The sequence below is a fragment of the Balaenoptera musculus genome, chromosome 2 (assembly GCF_009873245.2).
Source record: "Balaenoptera musculus isolate JJ_BM4_2016_0621 chromosome 2, mBalMus1.pri.v3, whole genome shotgun sequence".
Classification (NCBI taxonomy): Eukaryota; Metazoa; Chordata; class Mammalia; order Artiodactyla; family Balaenopteridae; genus Balaenoptera; species Balaenoptera musculus.
Genome location: NC_045786.1, coordinates 101,981,312 through 102,004,384, shown reverse-complemented (window position 1 = coordinate 102,004,384; position 23,073 = coordinate 101,981,312). Strand labels below are relative to the sequence as shown.

The following is a 23,073-nucleotide window of genomic DNA, read 5'->3' as shown; positions in this document are numbered from 1 at the left end:
TTATGCTTAGCATTTTCAAGATTCATCTTTTGCTACCCTTTTGCTTTCAACGTATCTGTGCCTTTGTATTTAAGTTGTGTCTTTTATAAATAACATATAATTGGGTCTTGCTTTTTTATCCCTCTGACCATCTCTGCTTCTATGGACTGGTTAATTCCTGAACATTTAAAGTAATTATAGAAATGACTGGATTCGGGTCTACCATCTTACTATTTGATTTCTATTTGCCCTCTCTGTTCTTTCCTGTTCCTGCCTTTTTTTGGGTTAGTCAAGCATTTTTAAAACTATTTAATTTTATCTCTTCTATTAGCTGTTAAGCAAAACAAATTGTATTACGTTTTTAGTGGTTGCTATCGCAATTACAGTCTGCATTAATTTATTATAATCTAACTTGATTTATTATTACACCACTTTACATGTAACATAAGAATCTTTCAACTGTATAATTTTATTTAACTCATCCTCCCATCCTTTGTGTAATTGCCATCATGTATTTTACTGCTACATAAATTATAAATCCCATGTTACCTTGTAGGGTTTTTTTTTTTTTTTTTGCTCTAAGCAGTCAACTATTTATAGAGAATTGAAGAAAAGTAAGGAAAAATGTTTTTATATTTACCCATATATCTACAATTTCCAGTGATCATAATTTTTTCTTATAGTTCTAAGTTTCCATCTGGTATCATTTGCCTTCCGCCAGAATTTTCCTTAGTGTTTCTTATAGCACAAGCTTTCTAGTGATGAATTCTCTCAGCTTTTCACTATCTGAATGTCGACATTTCTCCTTCAATTTTGAAGGATGTTTTTACTTAATGGAATGATAGGTTGATAGCTTTGTTATTGTTTTTCTCTCAGCACTCTGAAAAGTTTGTTCGATTGTTTTCTGGCCTCCATTATTTTATTATTTATTTATTTATGGCTGCATTGAGTCTTCGTTGCTGCACGCAGGCTTTCTCTAGCTGCGGTGAGCGGGGGCTACTCTTCCTTTCAGTGCGCGGGCTTCTCATTGTAGTGGCTTCTCTTGTTGCGGAGCACCGGCTCTATGCGCGGGCTTCAGTAGTTGTGGCATGTGAGCTCAGTAGTTGTGGCTCACGGTCTCTAGAGCGCAGGCTCAACAGTTGTGGCTCATGGGCTTAGTTGCTCCGTGACACATGGGATCTTCCCGGATCAGGGCTCGAACCCATGTCCCCTGCATTGTCGGGCGGATTCTTAACCACTGCGCCACCAGGGAAGTCCCCTGGCCTCCATTATTTTTTGTGAGAAGTCAGCTCTAATTCTTACCAGTGTTTCTTGTACATAACGTGTCCTTTTTTTCTCTTGTGGCTTTTAAAATTTTCTCTTGATATTTGCTTTTCAGAAGTTTGATTATGATGTGCTTAGATGTAGTTTTCTTTGTAATTATCCTACTTGAGGTTCACCAGGATTTTTGGATCTGTGACTTGATGTTTTTAGTCAAATCTGGAAAAAATTTTGTCTGTTATTTCTTCATATATATTTTCTGCCCCATTCTCTCTTCTCCTTCTGGGATCCCAGTTATGGCTACTTAAGACTGTTCCCTAGGTCCTTGTTTCAATTTTTTTTTTCTCTGTACTTCAATTTGGATAATTTCTACTGGTCTATCTTCAAGGTTATCACTCTGTTCCTTTGCATTGTTCGATCTGCTATTAATCTCATCCAACAGATTTTTAAAGTTTATGTATTGTATTTTTCTGTTCTAAGAGTTCTATTTGGTTCTTTTACAGGATTCTTGGTTTTCACCCATTATATCCACCTTTCCCTTAAATCCTTTGATAAATTTTTATAGGTTTTAAAAATTCTTGTTTGCTAATTGAAACATCTAAGTGGTCTGTGGGTCTATGTCTAATAACCACTTTTTTTTTTTTTTTACTATTGGTCACATATTCCTGCTTCTTCACATATCTGCTAACTTTTGACTATATATTTTCTACATTTTGTATGATACATTGTAAGAGACTATAGATTCTCTTATCTTCTTTTGAAGAGCACTGGATTTGTCCTAGCAGCAGTTAAATCATTGGAAGATTACCCTGATCTTATGGAGGCTTGGTTTTAAGCTATATTAGAATGGGGCTATTTCAGTTTTATCCTTTGTCCTAGAGTAAAGTCCTTAGTCCTTGAACATGATCCTTGTTCTTAAGACATGGCCCTTCTGGAGGTCAATAGAAAGCCCCTCTCCAGAGCACCAGACAACTACTGAAATCTCTACCACTAACTCCAGCTGTTGCTTTCCATTGAGTTTCTTAGATTCTTGCCCTGTTCAGGCACAGCCAAGGATTTGAGGGAAGTTTTTATTATTTATTTATTGATAAAGTCACTTTTATGAAACCATAGTTTTAGGAATGAGGAAAGTTTTTATGCTATGACCCTCAATATAATTTTATTTTCCTCTGAAATGGCAGACTTACCTCAGCTTGCATCTGGATTATGCAAATACTGCAAATTGTTTTCAATGAGCTTTTGAGTACCACAGGGAATTTAAGATAACTGTTACATCCATACTGCAGAACAATTACAACCAACTACACTTGTCCTGGTATCATTGTTCAGGATCTTCCAGACTCATAGTCCAGTCCATATTTCCTCCAGAACCTAGGATCCTGTGGCACTACATCCTCAAGCCTTAAGAGTTCTGGAGGAAAATGTAGCCACAGTGATGCCCTCTAAGCACCTGGAGAACATGATATGGTCGGTCTACCATTGCTCAATCCTGGACGATCAGTGAGAAGAACTGGTAACTGATGAGCTCTGGGCACTGGCTCTCTGCTCTGGACGCAGGGTCTAGCACACATTCCACCCTTGGGGTCCTGCAGCTCCAGATACCTCAAGGCACTGGCTGGGGTCCATGGAGGGAAATGTTACTCAGCAGTACCACTTTTGTCCTCTAGTCTCCAGCCCCAGATAATGCTGTTGCAAACTTCAGAAAAAGGAATGGCCACTAAGATGGAAAGGGTCTCATCATGTCTCTTCTTGAGGCTGTGCCTTCTCCCAACTCCACAGAGACAGCTGAAGCTACAAACCCTACTTACTGCTGACTCTTTGGTCCCAAGAGGACAGGACTCTAGGAAAGAGGCTGCATATAGAGCCCACTATGAAGTCAGCACTTCTGGTTCCTGACACTGCTCAGGTCAAAACAAGGAGGGCCTGTCATACCCTTGTATTAATTACTGTAACTTTATATAAGTCTTGAAATCAGTGTTAGTCCTCTGACTTTGTTCTTTTACAAAGTTGTTTTGGTTTTCTAGGTCATTTGCATTTTCATATAGATTTTAGAATCAGTCTGTCAACTTCCATGAAAAAAGCTGTTGAAATTTTTATTGGATTGCATTGACTCTATAGGTCAGTTTGGGGAGAAATGACATTTTGCTCTTCCAGCGCATGAACAGATGCAGAGAACGAATGTAAGGACACCAAGTGGGGAAAGTGGTGGTGGGGCAGGGGTGATGAATTGGGAGATTGGGATTGACATATATACACTAATATGTATAAAATGGATAACTAATAAGAACCTGCTGTATAAAAAAATAAATTAAATTAAAAAAGTCTTCCATGTCTCTACATAATTTTGTGGACATATGGACTACATCTATTTAATATATTTGTTATGCTAATTCTAACATCTCTGTCAACTGTGTCAGTTGGGATCGATTGATTTTTTTTTTCTTTATTATGATTGGATTTTCCTGCTTCTTTGTATGCCTTGTAATTTCTGATTGGAAGCTATACATTATGCATTTTATCTTCTTAGATGCTGGATATTTTTGTATTCCTATTAATCTTCTTGAATTTTGTTCTGGGATACAGTTAAATTACTTAGGAGCAGTTTGATCCTTTTGGATCTTGCTTTGAATGTTCGTTAAATGGGATCAGAGCAGTGCTCAGTCTAAGAATGATTATTTTTCATTACTGAGGCGAGACCCCTCAGAGTACTCTGCCCAATGCCCCATGAATTATAAGGTTTTCAGTCTGCTGATGGGAACAGACGCTATTCCTGGCCTTGTGAGAGCAGCCGGGCAACTTTCCAGTGGTTCTTTCTCTGGTCTTGGTTAGTTTTCTCACATACATGTGCTGATCAGTACTCTTCTGAATACTCAAGAGGCACCTTCTGTAGATCTGTGAAGTTCTCCTCTGCAGCTCTCTCCTCTCTGTCTTTTGTCCTGCAAATTCTAGCTGCTTTGTTCTTCCCAAGCTCTCAGTTCCATCTCCACAACCCAGAGACCACAGTCATCACAGTTTGTAGTTAATAAACGAGTGTGATTATCTGATTAATGTCTGACCCTTACTTCATAATCACTGTCTCCTTGAGAACAGGGTCTTGGTCTGTTTTGCTCATCATTGTATTTCCAGTGCTTCACACAGTTTCTGATTGATAGTAGGTCCTCAATAAATACTCAGTGAATAAAAGAATGAACATTAAACCCAATCATAACACATGGAAATACTAAGTTCCTAAAGGCTTCGTGGACATTAATTACAGTCTGAATGTTGATGTCCCCCCATGTTAGGAGGTGGGGTCGTTGGTAGGTGCTTAAGTCACGAGAGCAGAGCCCTCATGAATGGGATTAGTTCCTTTATAAATGAGACACCAGAGAGGTCCCTCACCCCTTTCACCATGTGAGGACACAGCAAGAAGGTGCTGGCTATGAACCAGGAAGAGGGCTCTCACCAGAAGGCGACCATGCTGGCACCTTGATCTTAGACTTCCATCTTCCAGAAATGTAAGAAATAAATTTCTGTTTATAAACCTCCCAGTCTCTGGTATTTTGTTATAGAGCCTGAACAGACAAAGGTAATACATAATCTTTTTATCAATTATCTCTCTTTTTCTTTCTCTTTTAGATTTACTGAAGTTAAAAAGAATGGCTCAGAACTACATTTATTAACATGGATAAACCTCACATAATGCTGAATGAAGATAGCAAGTTGCCCAAGAATATGTTCAATGCGATACCATATGTAAAGTTTAAAAATATGGAAAACATACTGTATATAGTTAAGGGATACATATATCTAATAAGTGTATGAAAACATGCATAGGAATAAACTACACCAAGTTTAAGATAATGGTTCCTTCTTTAGAGGAGGAGAGGGGAGTGATAACCTGGGAAGTGGGTATAGAAGGAACAACTTTTGATCCTTGAAACTCCAAGTGTGTTCTGCCAGACCAGCATCATCATCATCATTTGGTAACTTGTTAGAAACATAGAACCTCGGCCATCACTCCAGACCCACTGAATCAGGATCTGCATTTTGACAAGATCCCCAGGTGGTTCACATGCATAGTAAAATATGATAAGCACTGTTTTTGGTGGAACTATAGGATTATTGTTAACTGTCTCAAGTGTGAAACTGATGAGTATGGCTGTGTCAAAATGCCTTCATTCTTAGGAGATGCATGTTGAAGTATTCAGGGGCAAAGTGACATTGCTGTCTGCAACTTACATTCGAAAGGTTCAGAAAATAAAAGTAGTTGAGATGAAGTAAAGGTGGCAAGATGCTAATGACTGGTAAATTGAGGTGAGGGGTGTACAAATGTTCATTGCACTATTTTCATCTTTTATGTAGATTATACATGTTCACTATTTCAAATATAGAATATGTTTAATGGAATTGCTTTGAATTTAAAAATCTGCTTGGGGGAAGATTAACATCTTGACAATATAGAATTTTTTCATCTATGAACATGGTATGTCACTCCACATGTTCAGGTTTTCTTCTCTGCTCTTCAGCAATGTCGAACAGTTTTCTTCATATAGATTTTATTCATTTATTGTCAATTTACACTTACTCCTAGATATTTGACAGCTTTATTGTTACAACTGTGAATGGATTCTTCTCAGTTATATTTCTGTCTGTTGCCAGTATATAGAAAGCTATTAATTTCAGAATATTTATTTTCTGATTTGTTACTATACTACACTCTTATTTTTCTAATAATATCCCAGCTCATTTTCTTTTTTTTTTAAACAAGTTAACCTCTTTTTAAAATATTTATTTTATTTATTTTTGGCTGCACTGGGTCTCTTAGCTGCCGCATGTGGGATCGTCGTTGAGGCATGCGGGATCTTTGGTTGTGGCGCACAGGCTTTTTGTTGAGGCACACAGGCTTCTCTCTAGTTGTGGTGTGCAGGCTCCAGGGCGCATGGGCTCTGTAGTTGTGGTGTGCGGGTTCCAGAGAGCATGAGCTCTGTAGTTTGAGGCACACAGGCTCTCTAGTTGAGGCTTGCAAGCTCAGCAGTTGTGGTGCATGGGCTTAGTTGCCCCACGGCATGTTGGATCTTAGTTCCCTGACCAGGGATTGAACCCGCGTCCCTTGCATTGTAAGGTGGATTCTTTACCACTGGACCATCAGGGAAGTCTCCTCCCAGTTCATTTTCTTGAAATTTTTAGGAAGACAATGATAACATCTGAAAATAGTGAAAAGTTTGTCTCTTCTAATATTTTTAGAATTTTTTTAGTTGGCCTATTAAATTGATTTCCTGCATGATTTAAATAGCAGTGATGGTGAGTATCATTGTCTTCTTCCTGACTTTAATCGAATGGCTGCTAGTGTTTCACTGTTAATGTAATGTTGTTTTTAGTTTCTCTTATATTCTTTTTATTGTAATACACTAATAACTTTTATTGAATTAGAAATGCCTGTTAAATTATATTAAGTCCCTTTTTGGCATCTTCGGAAATGATTTCATTGTTTATTCTCTTATAATTTATGAATATAATAAATTTTTTATAATAAACTATATTTTCATTTTGGAAATGAAACTCCTTGGTCATTATTCTTTTAACATAATGCTGAATCTATTCTTACTGACATTTTATTTTTTCCATCTATATTCACAACTAAAACTGGTCTATGATATTCATTTCATTTGCTTTCTTTGTCAGGTTTTAGGATCAAAGTCTTGACATAAACCATGATATTCCTCACTGTAGGTTGTTCAGTACACACTGGTGAATTGAATTGAATCTGGTTGCTGTGGTGTCTCACACCTAGTTCCCTGTTCATTATTTACACACAGAAGCCCAAGAACAAACATCATTAATATTCCTTTGCCATGGGTAAGACAAGCCAGGAAAAATACCATCAGATCATGAGCATCAGCTTAAGACCATAGGCTTTTAAAAACTCCCCATAGAAATACGTACTGGACGGAAAATATCCAATTGATTTTTGAAAATCAGCTTAGTAATATTCCATTTCTAAAAATAAAGACAAACTGAATATAACCCTTCTAGTAAAGTGGATAAAAGACTGTTACATAACCAAACCTTCAAGGAAGGTAGAAAAATTTAGTGCATGGGTAGGAAAGACCATGACTAGCTCTCAGAATACTCAATGCACATTCACAAAGCACAAGTGGTATTCTGTCTTGTTCATTTTTTATACCAAGTCTGACCCAGTGCCTCCCACCAGAGAAACTCTTCAATAAGCATTTTTTGAAGGAACCAAGGAGAGATGATTCTTTGTTGTCCAGCTATCACATGGGGGTCATGAGCGTCCTCAAGCCAAACTACAGTGCACTGGAGATCCCCACAGTTCTACATTGGTGCGCTGAGCTTAGAGTACGATGCCTAATCAACCTCTTTTCAGTCACTGCACACATTTCGGTACCTCGAGGTACAGGGGAGGCGGGAGGGTGGGGGACCCCCGGGCTCTGCCTCCTCAGCCATCATGGCTGCCGTGCCGTGTGCTGGGGTGGCTGCTGAGTCAGGTGCACCGGGAAGGCTGGCCGACTCCAGCTGAGAAGCAGGACCACGTGACAACTGATGGTGTGGTGTATGTGCCAGGGGACAGGAGCTGTGGCACACACCAGCAGCTATTTTCCTGCGTGAAACCTATATCTTAGGAACCTAAGTACGTGAGTATAAACCATACTGTTTAGCAGGAATAGACCCACAAGTGGCATTCTAGAGGTATTCTGAAGTCAGTCCAGCCTCTGGGGTCCCTCAGGAGTCCCTTCGCTGTGTCACGCTCCCTCCACAGCTGCTGGGCATTTGCTGTTGGGAAATCTGGCATGAAAACAGAACTGGAAAGTCTTTGGGGTGACTTTGGAAAAACCACAGGCTGAGAGAGTTGTTTCAGAGTCTCCAAGTGAGGTGTTATTAGCATCTGTGATGCATTTGTGACCCAGCAGACTCCCGGCTTTTGGAACAGCATTTTGTGAAAAGCCAGATGACACGGAGCAGGTGTGTCTCCCAGCCCTTTGATACAGTGAAACATCCAATCCGTTATCAAGTCTGCTCCTCCACCTCCTAAATGTAACTTGAAAATGTCTAGTTTTCTTTATCCCCACTGCCACTACCCTGGTGCAACTCACTGTTTATCTACAGCCTGGATCTGCAGAAGCTTCCTCACCAGTGACGCGGCCATCGTAGCAGAGCTCCCGGAAGGACGTTAACACTGCAGCCTATACAGGCAGCCCCGCGCCCAGCACACGTCTATTCCCACAACAGGTTGCAATAAGAAGATGCCCTTAAAGTCCTGCTATGCTGCCTGGCCGCTGCTCTCCCTCCTTCCGTCTCCTTCCTCGGATCTATTTTCTCTTTGTGATTTATTATTAGTTTTGGAACGTTTCAAGCAAATAGAAAAATATAAAGAGTAATATAACACGTACTCACGCATCCATGACCCAACGTTCTCATATTTTAACATTTCACAAAATTTTCTGGAGTTAGATAATCTAAATGAATGTTTATTATGAAATACAGTTGACACAATGCAGGGTTTAGGGGCACAGTCGAAAAATCCGTGTATAACTTTTGACTCCCCCAAAAGTTAACTACTAATAGCCTACTGTTGACAAGAAGCCTTACCGATACTATGGTCAATTAACACATATTTTGTATTATATGTATTATATACTGTATTCTTATAATAAAGTAAACTAGAGAAAAGAAAATGTTATTAAGAAAATCATAAGGAAAAGAAAATACACTTACAATACATATAAGTATTTATTGAAAAAAATCTGCATATAAGTGGACCCATGTAGTTCAAAGGCATGCTGTTCAAGGGTCAACTGTATATTGCACATAGGGAAGAATATATATAATGTAAATGAACATATTATGCACCACTCAGCTTAAGAAATAGAATATTACCAAATGCCCTTTAAGCCTCCCATATGCCCCTTCCAAACCAGAAGCTATGTCATGCCTCCCAGAAGTAACCACTATCATGAATTTTGAAATAACTGTTTCCTTGCATTTCTTTATATTTTAACATATATGTATAGTTCCTTAATGTTTTTTCTTAGTTTTTCAAAGGTTTTGACCTTTATATAAATGACACCAATCTGAATGCATTCTTTTGTGATTTGTTTTTTGTTTTTTGTGTTTTTTTGCTTTTTTTCCTAGCAGTCTGTTTTGGGAGTCATATCCATTGTTACAGGAAGCTGTTATTCATCTGTTTTCACTGCTTTCCAATTTACACTTCACATGCAGCCAGAGCAATCTTTTAAAGATATAAATCCAGTTATTTGTCACATCATTGCATGGAACCCTTCAGAGGCTCTCCAATGCTCTTGGAACAGAGTCACAGATCCCTGGTGTGGCCTACAAGCCCCCATGTGACCTGACCCCACCACCCACTTGCATTTCATCTCACTCCCTGGGCTGAAGTCCATTTCAAAAATCTCAACAAGCTGCTCTCTTCCTTTTGGCCTTTGCACACACCTGGATTCTTTCACTCTTCACTGGCTAGTCCTGCTCAAATGTCAGGTCTCTGATTAAACCTCCCTTCTTTAAATGGATCTTCACTCACCACTCAGTGTAAATTAGGTGCCTCTGGTTTTATCTCCTTCTTACCCTGTTTCTTCAAGCACTTACCACAGTTTTGTTATTATATATTTATTTGTGCATTTATTTTTTTTACGTACAGAGTGCTTGTTTCCCTTAAGTTTTATTGAGGACAGGATCACATACATTTTGCTCATAATGGCATATCTAGTCTTAGCAGAGCCCTGGCAGGTAGTAGGGTTCAAATAATTATCATTCAATGAGAACTGGAGCCAAGAAAAGTTGATGCAGTCATGACCAAAAAAAATTGTTCAGCTCATGTATTCTGGGACAATTCTCTGCTGGATAAAAATTGTTAAAAATGAAGGTGTCAAAGCATTTTCAATAAAGCATGTTAGGTGCGGTATGATCAGAGGCAGATGTTAAGCTTTTGTATTTGTCCTAGATGCTGACCTGAAGAAAGTGGCTGAGAGGCAACTTAATGTAGCATGTGCTATGCTGCATTTTAAACATAAAATATAAAAAAATAAAAAGTATTGAGCGCTTACTTGTGCGGGCACCAATTTAAGTGCTTTGCATGAATGCATTGATTTAATTCTCATAAGAACCCTAAGAAAGAGGTGCTTCTATTATCCACATTTTTACATTATCAGGAAACTGAGGCACTGAGAGATGAAGTCACGTGCCAGAGTTTATACAACTAGTAAGTGGCAAATCCAGGCAGTGGTCCCAGGCAATGTTATTCCAGCTTTCTTCACTATTATGCTATATATATCACCTTTTAATAATTTTGTTCAAGAAATATTTGTGGCAAGAATAAACGATGAGGTTTATACCAACGTTCAAGCAAACTGCTATAGGCCTAAGGAATGACAGAATTGGATTCCATAGATGGCTGTCTGCTGTAGCATTTCAGATGGTCCCTGGGAGGCAGATGGGACTCAGAGGAATGGATGTGGGAGAATGATACTGTCCATGACCCAAGACACATCTGCAGAGTGTGAGACACATTAGGGAAGGGGATGTGATTTGGTGTCAATGGACAACAGGTGGTATGAAATGGATGGAAGTTTGTAAAGAAAGACCCCTGCCAGAATGCGGAGGGTCTTGAATGATACTTTCGGAGGTTCCTAAGTTTTTAAGCAGGGCTTGGGCTTAGGCAAATGCAGTGTCGTACTGAATATATAATAGAATCCTGTCCCGGCAACAAGTGGAGCTCAGATGTTACAGGTGAGGAAGACTGAATGACGCTTCTCCCCTGTCTGTATGTAGCCATTTATTTCCATAAGAGCTGAAGGGCCCCTGAGATTCAGATATACAGAAAAGTGTCTGATGGCTGGGGGGACCTCAAAGGAGGAGAGTTGCAGGAATAGACATCAAGGAACCTAGAAGAGAGTTCACTGTACTGGACAAAGTTAGGCAAAAAGAACTAGGATCAGTATTGATGCCTCAGATCAGAGGGCATTGCTGGGTCTGGGTTCACTGGGACCTGATCACCTCCCCAGAGTGTACGTGCCATAGGAGAGAGGGGCTGTGGACACTATGAAATAGACTCATTCTAATACTTCATCAGAGCCTGAGTGTGACTGGTGGTGTAGCCTGGCCTTTGGTGTTACTAGTTTCTCCAGCCTTGTGTGTCATGAATTCTGGGCTCAGCCAAACATAAGTGGGGCAGGGGTGATGGGAAGTTCTAATCCTGGAAAACAAGGATGGGTTAAATTCCTGGACACTTATATGCATCGCATGGGAACTCCTGGAAATTCTTGGAGAGAGAGCTTGTACAGGAGACTAGAATTCCTATAATCATAAAAGTGGTAGATCTGAACCCACAAAACTTGGGAAATAATAATAATGGGACTAAATCTATTGTCCCTGGATGCTGAAATCTGAGACACTTGGGATACATAACACTTCAGCCCAGATTTCTCTACTAAGCTCTGCTCTGGACATCTCTACTTGGACGTCCCACGTTACCAAAACTGCAACATACCAATAACTGAACTCATTGTCGTTCATCTACACCCTTCTCCTCCACTGGCTTCCTTATCTTAGTAAATTGGCACCATTTTCTCTCAGTTACTCAAGCCAAAAACTTTTGCATCATATTTTATTCCTGTATCTACTTCAACGTCTATATGCAATCCACAAAATCTTGCCTAGTTTACCATCTAAATAGCTCACTCACCATTTTTCTCTCATATCTCACACCCCATTCTTAGCCCCCATACAAGCCAGCAGCATCTCCACCCGGGTGACTGCCACACCAGCCTCCCAACTGGTTTTCTTACCTTGAAATCTACCTACCCAAATACCCTCCCAACTGGTTCTCCAGCACAATGTTCTAAAATTCAAATCTGAGCATGAACCTCCCTGAACCCTTTAAAACACTTCAGTGGTACCTTACTGCCCTCACCATAAAGTCCACATGTGTATCACCAGTGCCTTGGACCATGGCCGGCATCTAGCACGCACCCTGTAATTATGTGTGCATGGAAACTGCAATGAGCTTGCATGTCTCCTTTTAACTTGCTGTGAGCACGAAAGAGGCTGACTTCCCTAGACTGTAATAGCAGCTGACACTTATATGTGTTACACGTTGGTCATCTGTCTTTTTACTTTGCCTGTTTATTTCTCCTGTGCAGAAATGTTTAATTTTATTGTAATCAAATCTATAGATCTTTTGTAGTTTGGGGGGTTCAAGTTATACTTAGAAATTCCTTGCCCATTTTGAGATTATAAAAACATTTTCCTATATTTTGACCCAGCAATTCAATAATTTTATTTTTCGCATTTAAATATTTAATCCTTTTGGACATATTTGTACATATGATGTCAGGCAAGGGTCTAACTTCATTGATTTCCCATTCAGTAGTCAGTTTCCCTAAACAAAGAATCCATTCTTTCCTCACTGATTTAAAATGCCACCTTAATCATTTTTTAGATCCCCATACACACTTGAATCTGTTTCTTGACTCTCTGTTCTGGTGGTTCTACTTTTCAGTTCCTACACCAATATGAGACTATTTTATTATTTATGATTTTTGACATAGGGAGTTTTGAATATTTTAAAACAAACTTTTACCATGTGATTTCCTCCATTTAAAAATGTAGTCCCTCTATCTTCCTTATTGAAATTTATGTGTGAAATAACTTGATTTCACATATGCATTTACTATACAAGGACAGATGAATTTAGGCAACTGAATATTTTTACACTGTAACATTCACATGCCTCCCAGCTTATGTGATTTCTTCAGAATCTCCTTCCAAGGGAACTGTTAGAAAAGTCATCTTTTCGTGCATACCAGTCGAGGTATTTTTCAATTTTACTATAGGATAATATACTTTTCTGAAAGTAATTTCATTATTATTGATGAGGACAGTCAACAATGTTTGTATAGTGTTAACTATTGTTTATACACTAAATGCCCATATCTCCTTTGAATTTATTTGTTTATTTTTAAATCACCTGTGTACAGCTTTGGCAAATTAAAGTTAGAGAAAAACGTTTGAGATCCTCAATCCAGAAGCATTAGAGTTTATTATAACTCCTTATTGGAGAATGATTTGATTAATGCATCTGTAACCAAAGCTGTTATTCCTCTCTTCCCCATTTAAACACAAAACACAACAGACTAAAAATAATCCCCAACGACAGATCATATCTCCATCATTATCTTAATAGCCTTGTGTTTTAAACACTTCTTAAAGAAAAATGAAATCAAAATTTGCATTTTATATATTTCTGAGCATACCATTAGAAAGTTCGTATAATTCTTTATTAATCAAACCCAGAGTGTGGGAGTGAAATAAAACTATTTGAATAGCATAGTTCCTGTGTAAACAAAGCATAACAAATGCAAAAATCCTTAGCTAAAGGATTTAAAGCAAACATTACTCAATTATTTTGTGTCAGAATTTATAGGACTAACTAACATATGATTCAGCAGTCTCTCAGAATTCCTCCTACAGTAATTCGAAAGATACAAGGATGTTCATTGCAGCATTGTTGCAAGAGCAAAATATAGAAGCAACCTGGAAATTTAACAATGTGAGAAAGGTTTAGTAACTTATGGTATCCATATAACTAAATACCTATGTAAATGAGTTGCAAAACAATATATTTGGTTTTATCCTCCCCCCCCTTTTTTGGGCAAAATTACGCCAACACACCATAAAACACTCTCTGTGTTTACAGAATGTAGCAAGATGGAGGCCAGTTTAGTCTTTTAGAGGGAGATAATTTTTTTGTAGTAAAATATCAGCAGCTCAAGCTGGGTGTGTCTCTGTGTGACATAGCTGTTGGCTGGCACTAAGAGGTCTTGAACTCCTTTGTGTGAGACCTTGAGAGAAATTTGTAATTTAAAAGGAATAGAAGTTCTCCTAGAGCCTTTATTCCTTGGAGCAATTTCAGCATTTGTCTATAGCACAATATTTGCCATTTCTTCCCAGGCATTGTTGTTTATTCTGTTCTGAAACACTAGTGAAATGATCTGCTTCTGAAATTTCTTCTCACAATAATTTAACAATATCCGTTTGTTGTCACGTTTTGCTTTCCACCAAAATCATCATCTGTTGATGCATCAGATTCTCCTTTTTCCAAGTTCTTCTCCTTAGTCTACTAACATTACAGTAATAAAATTAAGGTCATGCATGTTGGTTAACACGTTTCTAAATGCATTCTCCTTAATGAGTCTCTGTCCCCATCATTTTACAAACAGTGCCAAGAGGTGATTTGATTTTTCGCAGTTCATCCATGATTCATGACAAAGACAGTCCATAACCTCATCATTTTTTGCTCTTCAAAATTCTGTAGTTTTATCAGTTTTCTTCGCTAGTCAGGATCCTTCCCTCTTTTTTTTTCTTTATTGAAGTATAGCTAATTTACGATGTTGTGTTAGTTTCAAGTGTACAGCAAGTGATTCAGTTATACATACATATATATGTGTATATATGTATGTATATTCTTTTTCAGATTCTTTTCCATTATAGGTTACTACAAGACATTGAATATAGTTCCCTGTGCTATACAGTAGGTCCTTGTTGCTTACCGATTTTATATATAGTGGTGTGTATCTGTTAATCCCAAACCCCTAATTTATCTCCCCCGCCCCCCTCTATCCCCTTTGGTGACCATAAATTTGATTTCTATGTCTGTGAGTCTATTTCTGTTTTGTAAATAAGTTCATTTGTATCATTTCCTCTTGACTGATGACTTCCGTTTGTTCAGGATGGAGAGATAAATAACTACTGAAATGGAAACAATTGTGTGCATTGCTGTTTAGAAATGGAAACAATTGTGTGCATTGCGGTTTTCCACAGCCATTCTACTCCCTGATTTTCAGATTCTGGAAATCCAGGGGTCTGGCCTGCACACACAAGAAAATGTCATGGATATTTTCTTCACTGGTCCACTTGGCCAAAGGCAAATCCTCACTGAGCCTTTCTCACGCCAGAACCAAGATAACATTCACTGATGAAAACATCCATCCCAGCAACTTCTGAATGATGGACCTGATTTTAGACAGACTCGCTAAGACTGGAATTTAAGTTACTTGAGAAAATAAAGCTTGCAGCCGTCCAGCGCACACAAAGTGTCTGGGACAACTCACTGGCTGCTGTATTGTGTTATTATTGCAAAGCAAGCTCACTGTCTGCCAGGATTTATTTAAAATATCCTTTCTTCTTCTTCGCATTTATAGACAGGATTCTAGTTTCCTATCCGAATCTGGCTTCCTTCCTTTTGTGAGGGAGTCTTTGAGTCTCTGGTAACAAGTGCCTTGTTCACTGGAGCCCCGGGTTACCGTCCAGCTAAGGGAATGATACCGGGGGTCCCTGAAAAACTCTTTCACACGGGAGGCATAGTTTCCAGTAGTTTTTAGATGGTTTATGCCACAGTCTTGTAGAAATGTAGGAACATCCAATAAACACAAAAAAGTCTTCTTCCTGAGGATCTCCTTTTTTTTTTCATCAAATACTGACATTTCTCCTATCTTCATGATTTTGTTTTCTTCTGGCTTGAATTTCTTACTGATATGATTATTTTTGCAGATACTGGTGCCTTTCAAATAGCTCATTCACCCAAACCTCTCTTCTATGTTTTAAGTCGAAATAGCTAATTTTCTGCTGAAAAGTTTACTTCAAAATCAACCTGACTAAAACCAAATTTGATATTTTTTGGTAAATTTACTTTCTCTTATTTCAATCAATGACAATGACATCCACCAATGCCCAAACCAGGGACCACAATGTCAATATAGATGTCACCCTCAATGTCACAGTTGGTCCAAGAATTGTCAATTTTACCGATCTCTTTTATCCACCCTTTGTTCCTCTTCCTCATCTTCACTGCCTTTTAACACTTCTCTTTTTCTCTCATCTCACTTCTGTCATTTGACCCTCCATGTTGGTGCCAGAACAATCCTTTTAAAACACACATATTACTGAACTTTTACACTGCTTAAAACCTCACTGCATCTATTGAGGCTGGGCTGTGTGTCGGGCTCAGTGCTAATTTGCTGGTGATAGAATGATAAACACGACCTTGTCTCTGCCTTCAATTATCTCATAATCTGATGAAGACAAAGACAAGCAGTTCGAATTCACTGTGATGTAAGCAATGATCTCTAGGTTCCTCCTTACCTAATGTAAAGGTGCCAAGTGTCAGAGAGGAAGAGCCCCCTAATTCTGCCTTGGGAATCAGAGAAATTCACAGAGAAGGTCAGGGGAGGAGGAATTTGAAGCGCTTCACAGGAGATCACCTCAAATATCCCCATGAAGCTGGGGCACACACAGGAAGTGTGGGCGCCTTGCAGTGAGGCAGGTGGACTTGAGGAGGGTGTGGTGTTGTGCTTCAGACCTTGTGGGAAAGGGGAGAAAATTTTACCAAGACACTTGAAAAACTTACCAAGACACACTTAACAGAGAGGCTGAGTTGAGGTTCTGGGCTGACAGGGTTAGAAACACAGAGGGAAGTGTCAGAGGCGCAAGGTCTGGGTGAGCCGTTAGGTTTTCTGGGCTGAGCAGGAAAGTGCCTGGTCTAATACTGGGGAGGTCCCTGGGGACAGAGAAGGGAGACAAGGCCCAGGTTCTAGGGAGTCACAATATGAAAGTCTTGGCATCATCGGAGATGGGAGAGATCATGAAAACCTTGTTTCGTCTTCCTGCACCATACAAATGAGGGATGAGAGTACAGGAGAGCTTGAGTAAACAGTTCCAGATGCTCGGCAAGCAATAGAGCCCTAGCTCTGCCGTGTGACCTTGGGCAAGGTCGTCAGCTTATCTATAAAACAGAATCAATAATGGCACCTATTTCATGGGGTCACTGTGAGGATTTGATGAGTACAGTGTATAAGATGCCTGGTATGTTGGCTGGCCTGTGGTGGGTTTCCCTGACAATGTGCTATTATTTCTACTACTAATGAGGTCTCACAGCTCACTCAAGGCAGAGCCAGGACTAGAGCCAAGGGTTGGCTTCGTATTCTGTTCCTCCATCCTCCAGGTTCCTTCCTGGGGAGAAGAGGAGAGGATTGTTCTGGCAGCAAGAACCTACAGTAAAGTCACCAGTGGATAGTGACCCAAGCCTGGAGAGAGGAGGGTGGGAAATCCTTGGAGTGAGGGATTATAAGGACCTTCTCTACTTTCTGTCCTTCTCTTTAGCTTCTGGAGTGATAGGTATGGGGTGGGAGGTGGGGGATTTAGGGATGCACGGCTCTAAAGGACTATAGAAGGCATCAGTAGAACCCACCAGCTGGGGTGATTATAATTGTCCTAGAACCTTGGCTTTTAGGCAGAAGGGAGAAGTGGAGTTTGGGGCTACTTTCTACGTATCTTGACCCAGGTCAAGAGGGAAGGAAGGATTTCCCTGGTGGTCCAGTGGCTAAGACTCCATGCTCCCAATGCAGGGGGCATGGGTTCGATCCCTGGTCAGGGAACTAAGATCCCACATGCTGAACAGTGCAGCCTAAAAAATAAAAAATAAATAAAAATAAAGTACACAGGAGGATGTATGTAGGTTAAATACAAATACTAGGCCATTAAAAAAAAGAAAAAAGAGGGCAGGAAAACAGACAGGGATCACAAGCCAAGAGCTCTGCTCCTAAATAGAGTTTAGGACCTTACAAGGGATAGCTTAGCAAGGGACAGGAGGGAAGTTACTGATTTGTATAAATTGGAAGGGCAGTAGATGTACATGGTAAAAAATTCAAAACATACAAACGATGAACAGTGAAAAATAAATCACCTTCCCACCTACTCCCTAGTTTCCCCTCTCAGTGACAGACTCTGTTATCAAATTCTTTATTTATCTTTCCAACAATATTCTGTGCATTTGCTAACAGACGCTCATATACACAGGCCGTTTATTGCACCAAATTTTGCATGCTAGTGTCTTGCTTTTCCCAATTAAAAATACATCTTGGGAGATGATGCTGTATCTGTAACTTGAAGCTGCCTCTTACTTTTCAAAGCCTACATAGTATTCTATTGGATGGACGCACTGTAATACATCCTTTATCAATAGGCGCTCATATTATTTCCAAACTCTTGCTTTTACAAATAGAGCTACAGTGAATATGTTTGTATATACATCTCTCTAAACATGTACATATGAGGTAAATGCATAGAAGTAGAATTGCTGTGCAGGAGGAAATGTGCGGTTTGTAAAATTTATTTATTCATTTATTTATTTGGATCATAGTTGATTTACAATATAGTGTTAGTTTCAGGTGTACAGGAAACTGATTCATATATATATATATATATATATATATATATATATATATATATATATATAGGATTATTTTCCATTACAGGTTATTACAAGATATTGAATATAGTTCCCTGTGCTATATAGTAAATCCTTGCTTATTTATTTTATGTATAGTAGTTTGTATCTGTTAATCCCATATTCCTTATTTATCCCTCCCTCCCTCCCCTTCCCTTTCCCGTTTGGTACTTTGGTAACCATAAGTGATATCATATAATATTTGTCTTTGTCTGGCTTTCTTAGTATGATATTCTCTAGGTCCATCCATGATGCTGCAAATAGCAATATTTCATTCTTTTTTATGGCTGAGTAATAGTCCACTGTATGTGTATATATGTATATATGGCACATCTTCTTAAACCAATTGCCTGTTGATGGACACTTGGGTAGCTTCCATGTCTTGGCTATTGTAAATAGTGCTGCTATGAACATTGGAGTTTATGTATCTTTTCAAATTAGAGTTTTTGTCTTTTCCAGATATATGGCCAGGAGTGGGATTGCTAGATCATATGGTAGCTCTGTTTTTAGTTTTTTAAGGAATCTCCATACTGTTTTCCATAGAGGCTGCATCAATTTACATTCCCCCCAACAGAGTAGGAGGGTTCCCTAGGAAACGTACGTTTTTAATTTTGATGGAGTAATAGGATATTAGACGTGACTTTTCCTGTTGTCTTAGATTTTCAGCAAAGGCCCCAAAGACCAAACTAAGTCACGAACTACCTATTCAGGAGCTGTGAATAGATGGTAACACCTGTTTTCTTTCCATCTTCAGCCTCATCTGTGCCTCAGGGTCATATAAGAGAAGGCCAGGAATTCATCGAGAGGCAGAACAAATGTTAGAAGAGAGGGTTTCTTTAGAGAGTGAGAAACTGGAGAGTTGTCAGAGCAGCGTGCTGTTTCTCCTTTCCCAAGTCTGTTTCCCTCTTAGTTTAAGGCAAGTCGCTGGGGAGGGTTCATAAGAGCCACTCAGAGACTTTGCCACGCATCCCATGGAATTTGGGGGATGTAGGGTTTAGTACCTGAGTCACTGCTGGGGAAAGCATCTGAAAGCCAGAGTCTGTGGCAAAGCTGCCTCCGTGGGCAGGGGGAGAAGAGGCTGCCATGGGAACAGCGGCACCCTCCCCGACAATGGGGAAAGGTGTGTGTTTCCTGTGACCTGCTGTGGGCCCTGTGGAAGGGATCTGGAATTGAAAAGGATCCCACCAAGAACAGGCTGGAGGCGCCGGGGTGGGGATGGAGGCAGGGTGCCAAGGTCTGAGTGTGAGAGCCACAGCTGTCAGCAGGAGAGTGTGTCGGTGGGGTCAGGAATGCTCAGGTGAAGGTCTCCAATGAACCCCAGAATCATCACATAAGAGACAAGCATTTGGGCACTGGTCACACACAGAGGGTACAAAGCCAGATTACAACTGTTCGAGTCACCAAAGACCTTTTCCACCCTCTGTGCGTCTCCTCTCCCAGTGTCAACCCTAGGGGAACTGGAGCTCACAGGGTCAGGGAGAAATGGAGGGAAAAGAACAAGGTGAAAGAATGAAAAGCCAACCAGGACCCCCTTTCCGGGCTTCAGGTTTCTGAGCCTGAGTCAGGACTGATCCAGGGGCTGCAGAAAAGGTTTAAATTGCAGGAGATTAAAGCTTTGATGTGAAACTGGTCTAAATTTGTCAATACCTGGAAAATGAGACTATTCACTAATAACTGAAAGCAACTACATATTTAAAGTATAAGAAGTAGAAAAATATTTTTAGATATCTTTGAATTTCTTGTTCTTCCCATTTATTAATATTGTTTTTAAAAGCCCATTAGAAGCAAAGCTTATTTCTTTAGATTTCTTTTAGCTTTTTACTTTGAAATTATTTTAAATTTTCAGAAAAATTGTAAAACTAGTACTCACAAAGTTTACATATGCCTTCCACCTAGCTTTCCCTGATGTCTTCTTGCATAATCATGGTATGATGATCAAGACCAAGAAATTGACATTGAAGCAATACTATTAACTAAACGACACAGTTTATTCAAATTTCACTAGTTTTTCCTGGCCCAGGATCCCATATTGCATTTAATTGATCTGTCTCTTTAGTGTCCTCCAATTTGTAATAATTCCTCTGTCTTTCTTGGTCTTTCATGACCTTGATAATTTTTTTTTTTAATAAATTTATTTATTTATTTTTAGCTGTTCGGTCTTCGTTTCTGTGCGAGGGCTTTCTCTACTTGTGGCAAGCGGGGGCCACTCTTCATCGCGGTGCGCGGGCCTCTCACTATCGCGGCCTCTCTTGTTGCGGAGCACAGACTCCAGACGCACAGGCTCAGTAATTGCGGCTCACGGGCCTAGCCGCTCCGCGGCATGTGGGATCTTCTCAGACCAGGGCTCGAACCCATGTCCCCTGCATTGGCAGGCAGATTCTCAACCACTGCGCCACCAGGGAAGCCCGACCTTGATAATTTTGAAGAGCTCTGTTCAGTGATTTTGTAGAATGCCTGTCAGGTTTGCCTGATGTTTTCTCACGATTAGATTGAGGTTGTGCATTTTAGCTAGTATCCCACAGAGGTGATGTTGTGCCCTCCCCAGTGCATCCTAGCAGGGGGTACATGATGTCAATGTGTCTTGTTACTGGTGATGTTGACCTGGATCACTCGGCTAAGATGATGCTTGCCTGACTTCTCCACAGTTGTGGAGACTATTTTTCCTTTTGTAATTCATAAATATCTTGTGCAGAGACACTTTGAGACCATCAAATTTCCTGTTTCTCTTCAAACTTTTGCTCACTAATTTTAGCATCAATAAATGGATTTGCCTTCAACAATTATTACTGTGGTTTTTGCCTAATGATAATTTTCATTTCCCTCCCTCCTCCTACATTTATTAATCGCACTTTTATGTTTCTCTTCCTCTATTTATTTACTCAGTCATTTATTAATATCAGTATGGACTCATGGACTTTTATTTTATTTTATGGGTTGTAATCCAATGCTATCACCATTTACATTCTTTCTCGAATTAGTCCAGCCTTGGCCACTGGGAGCTCCTTTAGGTGGGCTTTTCTGTCCTTTCAACATGCTCCCATTTATTTATTTAACACTTTCTTATTTACTGTCCCCACAAGATAATCCTGGCTCATTCTCTATTTTCCCTGTCCCAGCCCTGGAATCCATCATTCTCCTAGGAGCCCTGGTTTGTTTGTTTTTTTGGTTTCTTTTACTACCTCTGGATTTTTTTTTTTTTTTAATAAATTTATTTATTTATTTATTTTTGTCTGCATTGGGTCTACATTGCTGTGCACAGGCTTTCTCTAGTTGTGGCGAGCGGGGACTACTCTTCGTTGCGGTTGCGCAGGCTTCTCATTGTGGCGGCTTCTCATTGTGGTGGCTTCTCTTGCTGCAGAGCTTGGGCTCTAGGCAAGCGGGCTTCAGTAGTTGTGGCTCACAGGCTCTAGAGTGCAGGCTCAGTAGTTGTGGCGCACGGGCTTACCTGCTCCGTGGTATGTGGGATCTTCCCGGACCAGGGCTTGAACCCGTGTCTCCTGCATTGGCAGGCAGATTCCCAACCACTGCACCACCAGGGAAGCCCCTACCTCTGGATTTTGAACCTTAGTTAGAAAGCTGGCTCTGGGTCTAATTCCCTTTCTGCCCGTATCAGTGAAGCACAGTAATAACTCCACAGCCTACTTTCCAAAGGCTGGGTTATTTTGCCTAAAATAATGGTAAGCACTTCAGGAGGAAGTCTGGTGGAAATTTGCCTCTAAGTCCTGCCCTCCTGGGGGCTCCTGCCATTGCGAGGCCTATATGTCTTCTCATTAATCCTAATCATCTGATAGACAACTACTGACCACACACACGCACACACACACACACACACACACATCCCTCCCAGGGACAGGCATTAATTCTCAGAGACTTTAGAGCTTAAATTAATATTCATAAGCAGGAACAATTTCCTCAAGGCAGCATCAGCTCCTCGGCCTCCCCAGGTGAGACCTGGCCTTTTGATATACAGAGCCCTGGACAGTCCCCTTTGCTCACACACCTTCTTTCAGCACTTGCTCCAGGGCTTGACAAATGAAGGGTTTCAGGGCACGTACCTTTCCAAATTAGAGCTTTTCTTTATTTGAGGTGCAGGGTCAAATTCTTTCACAGAATCCCTATTCTCTGGTAATCTCTGTAAATGGAAGGGGGTGGTTCCTTTGAGGATATACTATTCTCTTGTACAAAAAAAAAAAGCTATAAATGAGTGATATTGTTTTTCCAGTTACCTTAATATTAATCCAAATGAGAAAATTACTACCTATATAATGATGCATAAGAAAGATCCATTTCCAGCCTTAATATTCACATTCACCATTACACTAGATGAAGCAGAGTTCGTGGAAATGCTCGAAAGTTCACCAAAGGCCTAGTGAACATTATCCAATGATGTTTTAATAATTTATATCAAGATTAACCCTCTCTGGTCAATGTTACCCAGTTGTAGGTTTTATGCATGTCTGCCTCTTGATCCTCACAATAGTATTAATTTAGCATACAAGTTTGCAGAAATATTAATAGCCAAGAATATACAT

The 23,073-nt window shown here is 39.8% G+C and overlaps 1 protein-coding gene across 1 annotated transcript in view; it reads right to left on the bottom strand.

The window, feature by feature from the left end:
- LOC118889885 (dehydrogenase/reductase SDR family member 2, mitochondrial-like) overlaps positions 1-8,389 on the bottom strand; it is a 59,583-nt gene extending 51,194 nt beyond the window's left edge. Inside the window, exon 1 of the mRNA XM_036842033.1 lies at positions 8,337-8,389. Coding sequence (XP_036697928.1) covers positions 8,337-8,389 — 53 coding nt within the window. The remainder of the gene's footprint in view (positions 1-8,336) is intronic.
- Between the last annotated feature and the right edge of the window lie 14,684 nt (positions 8,390-23,073).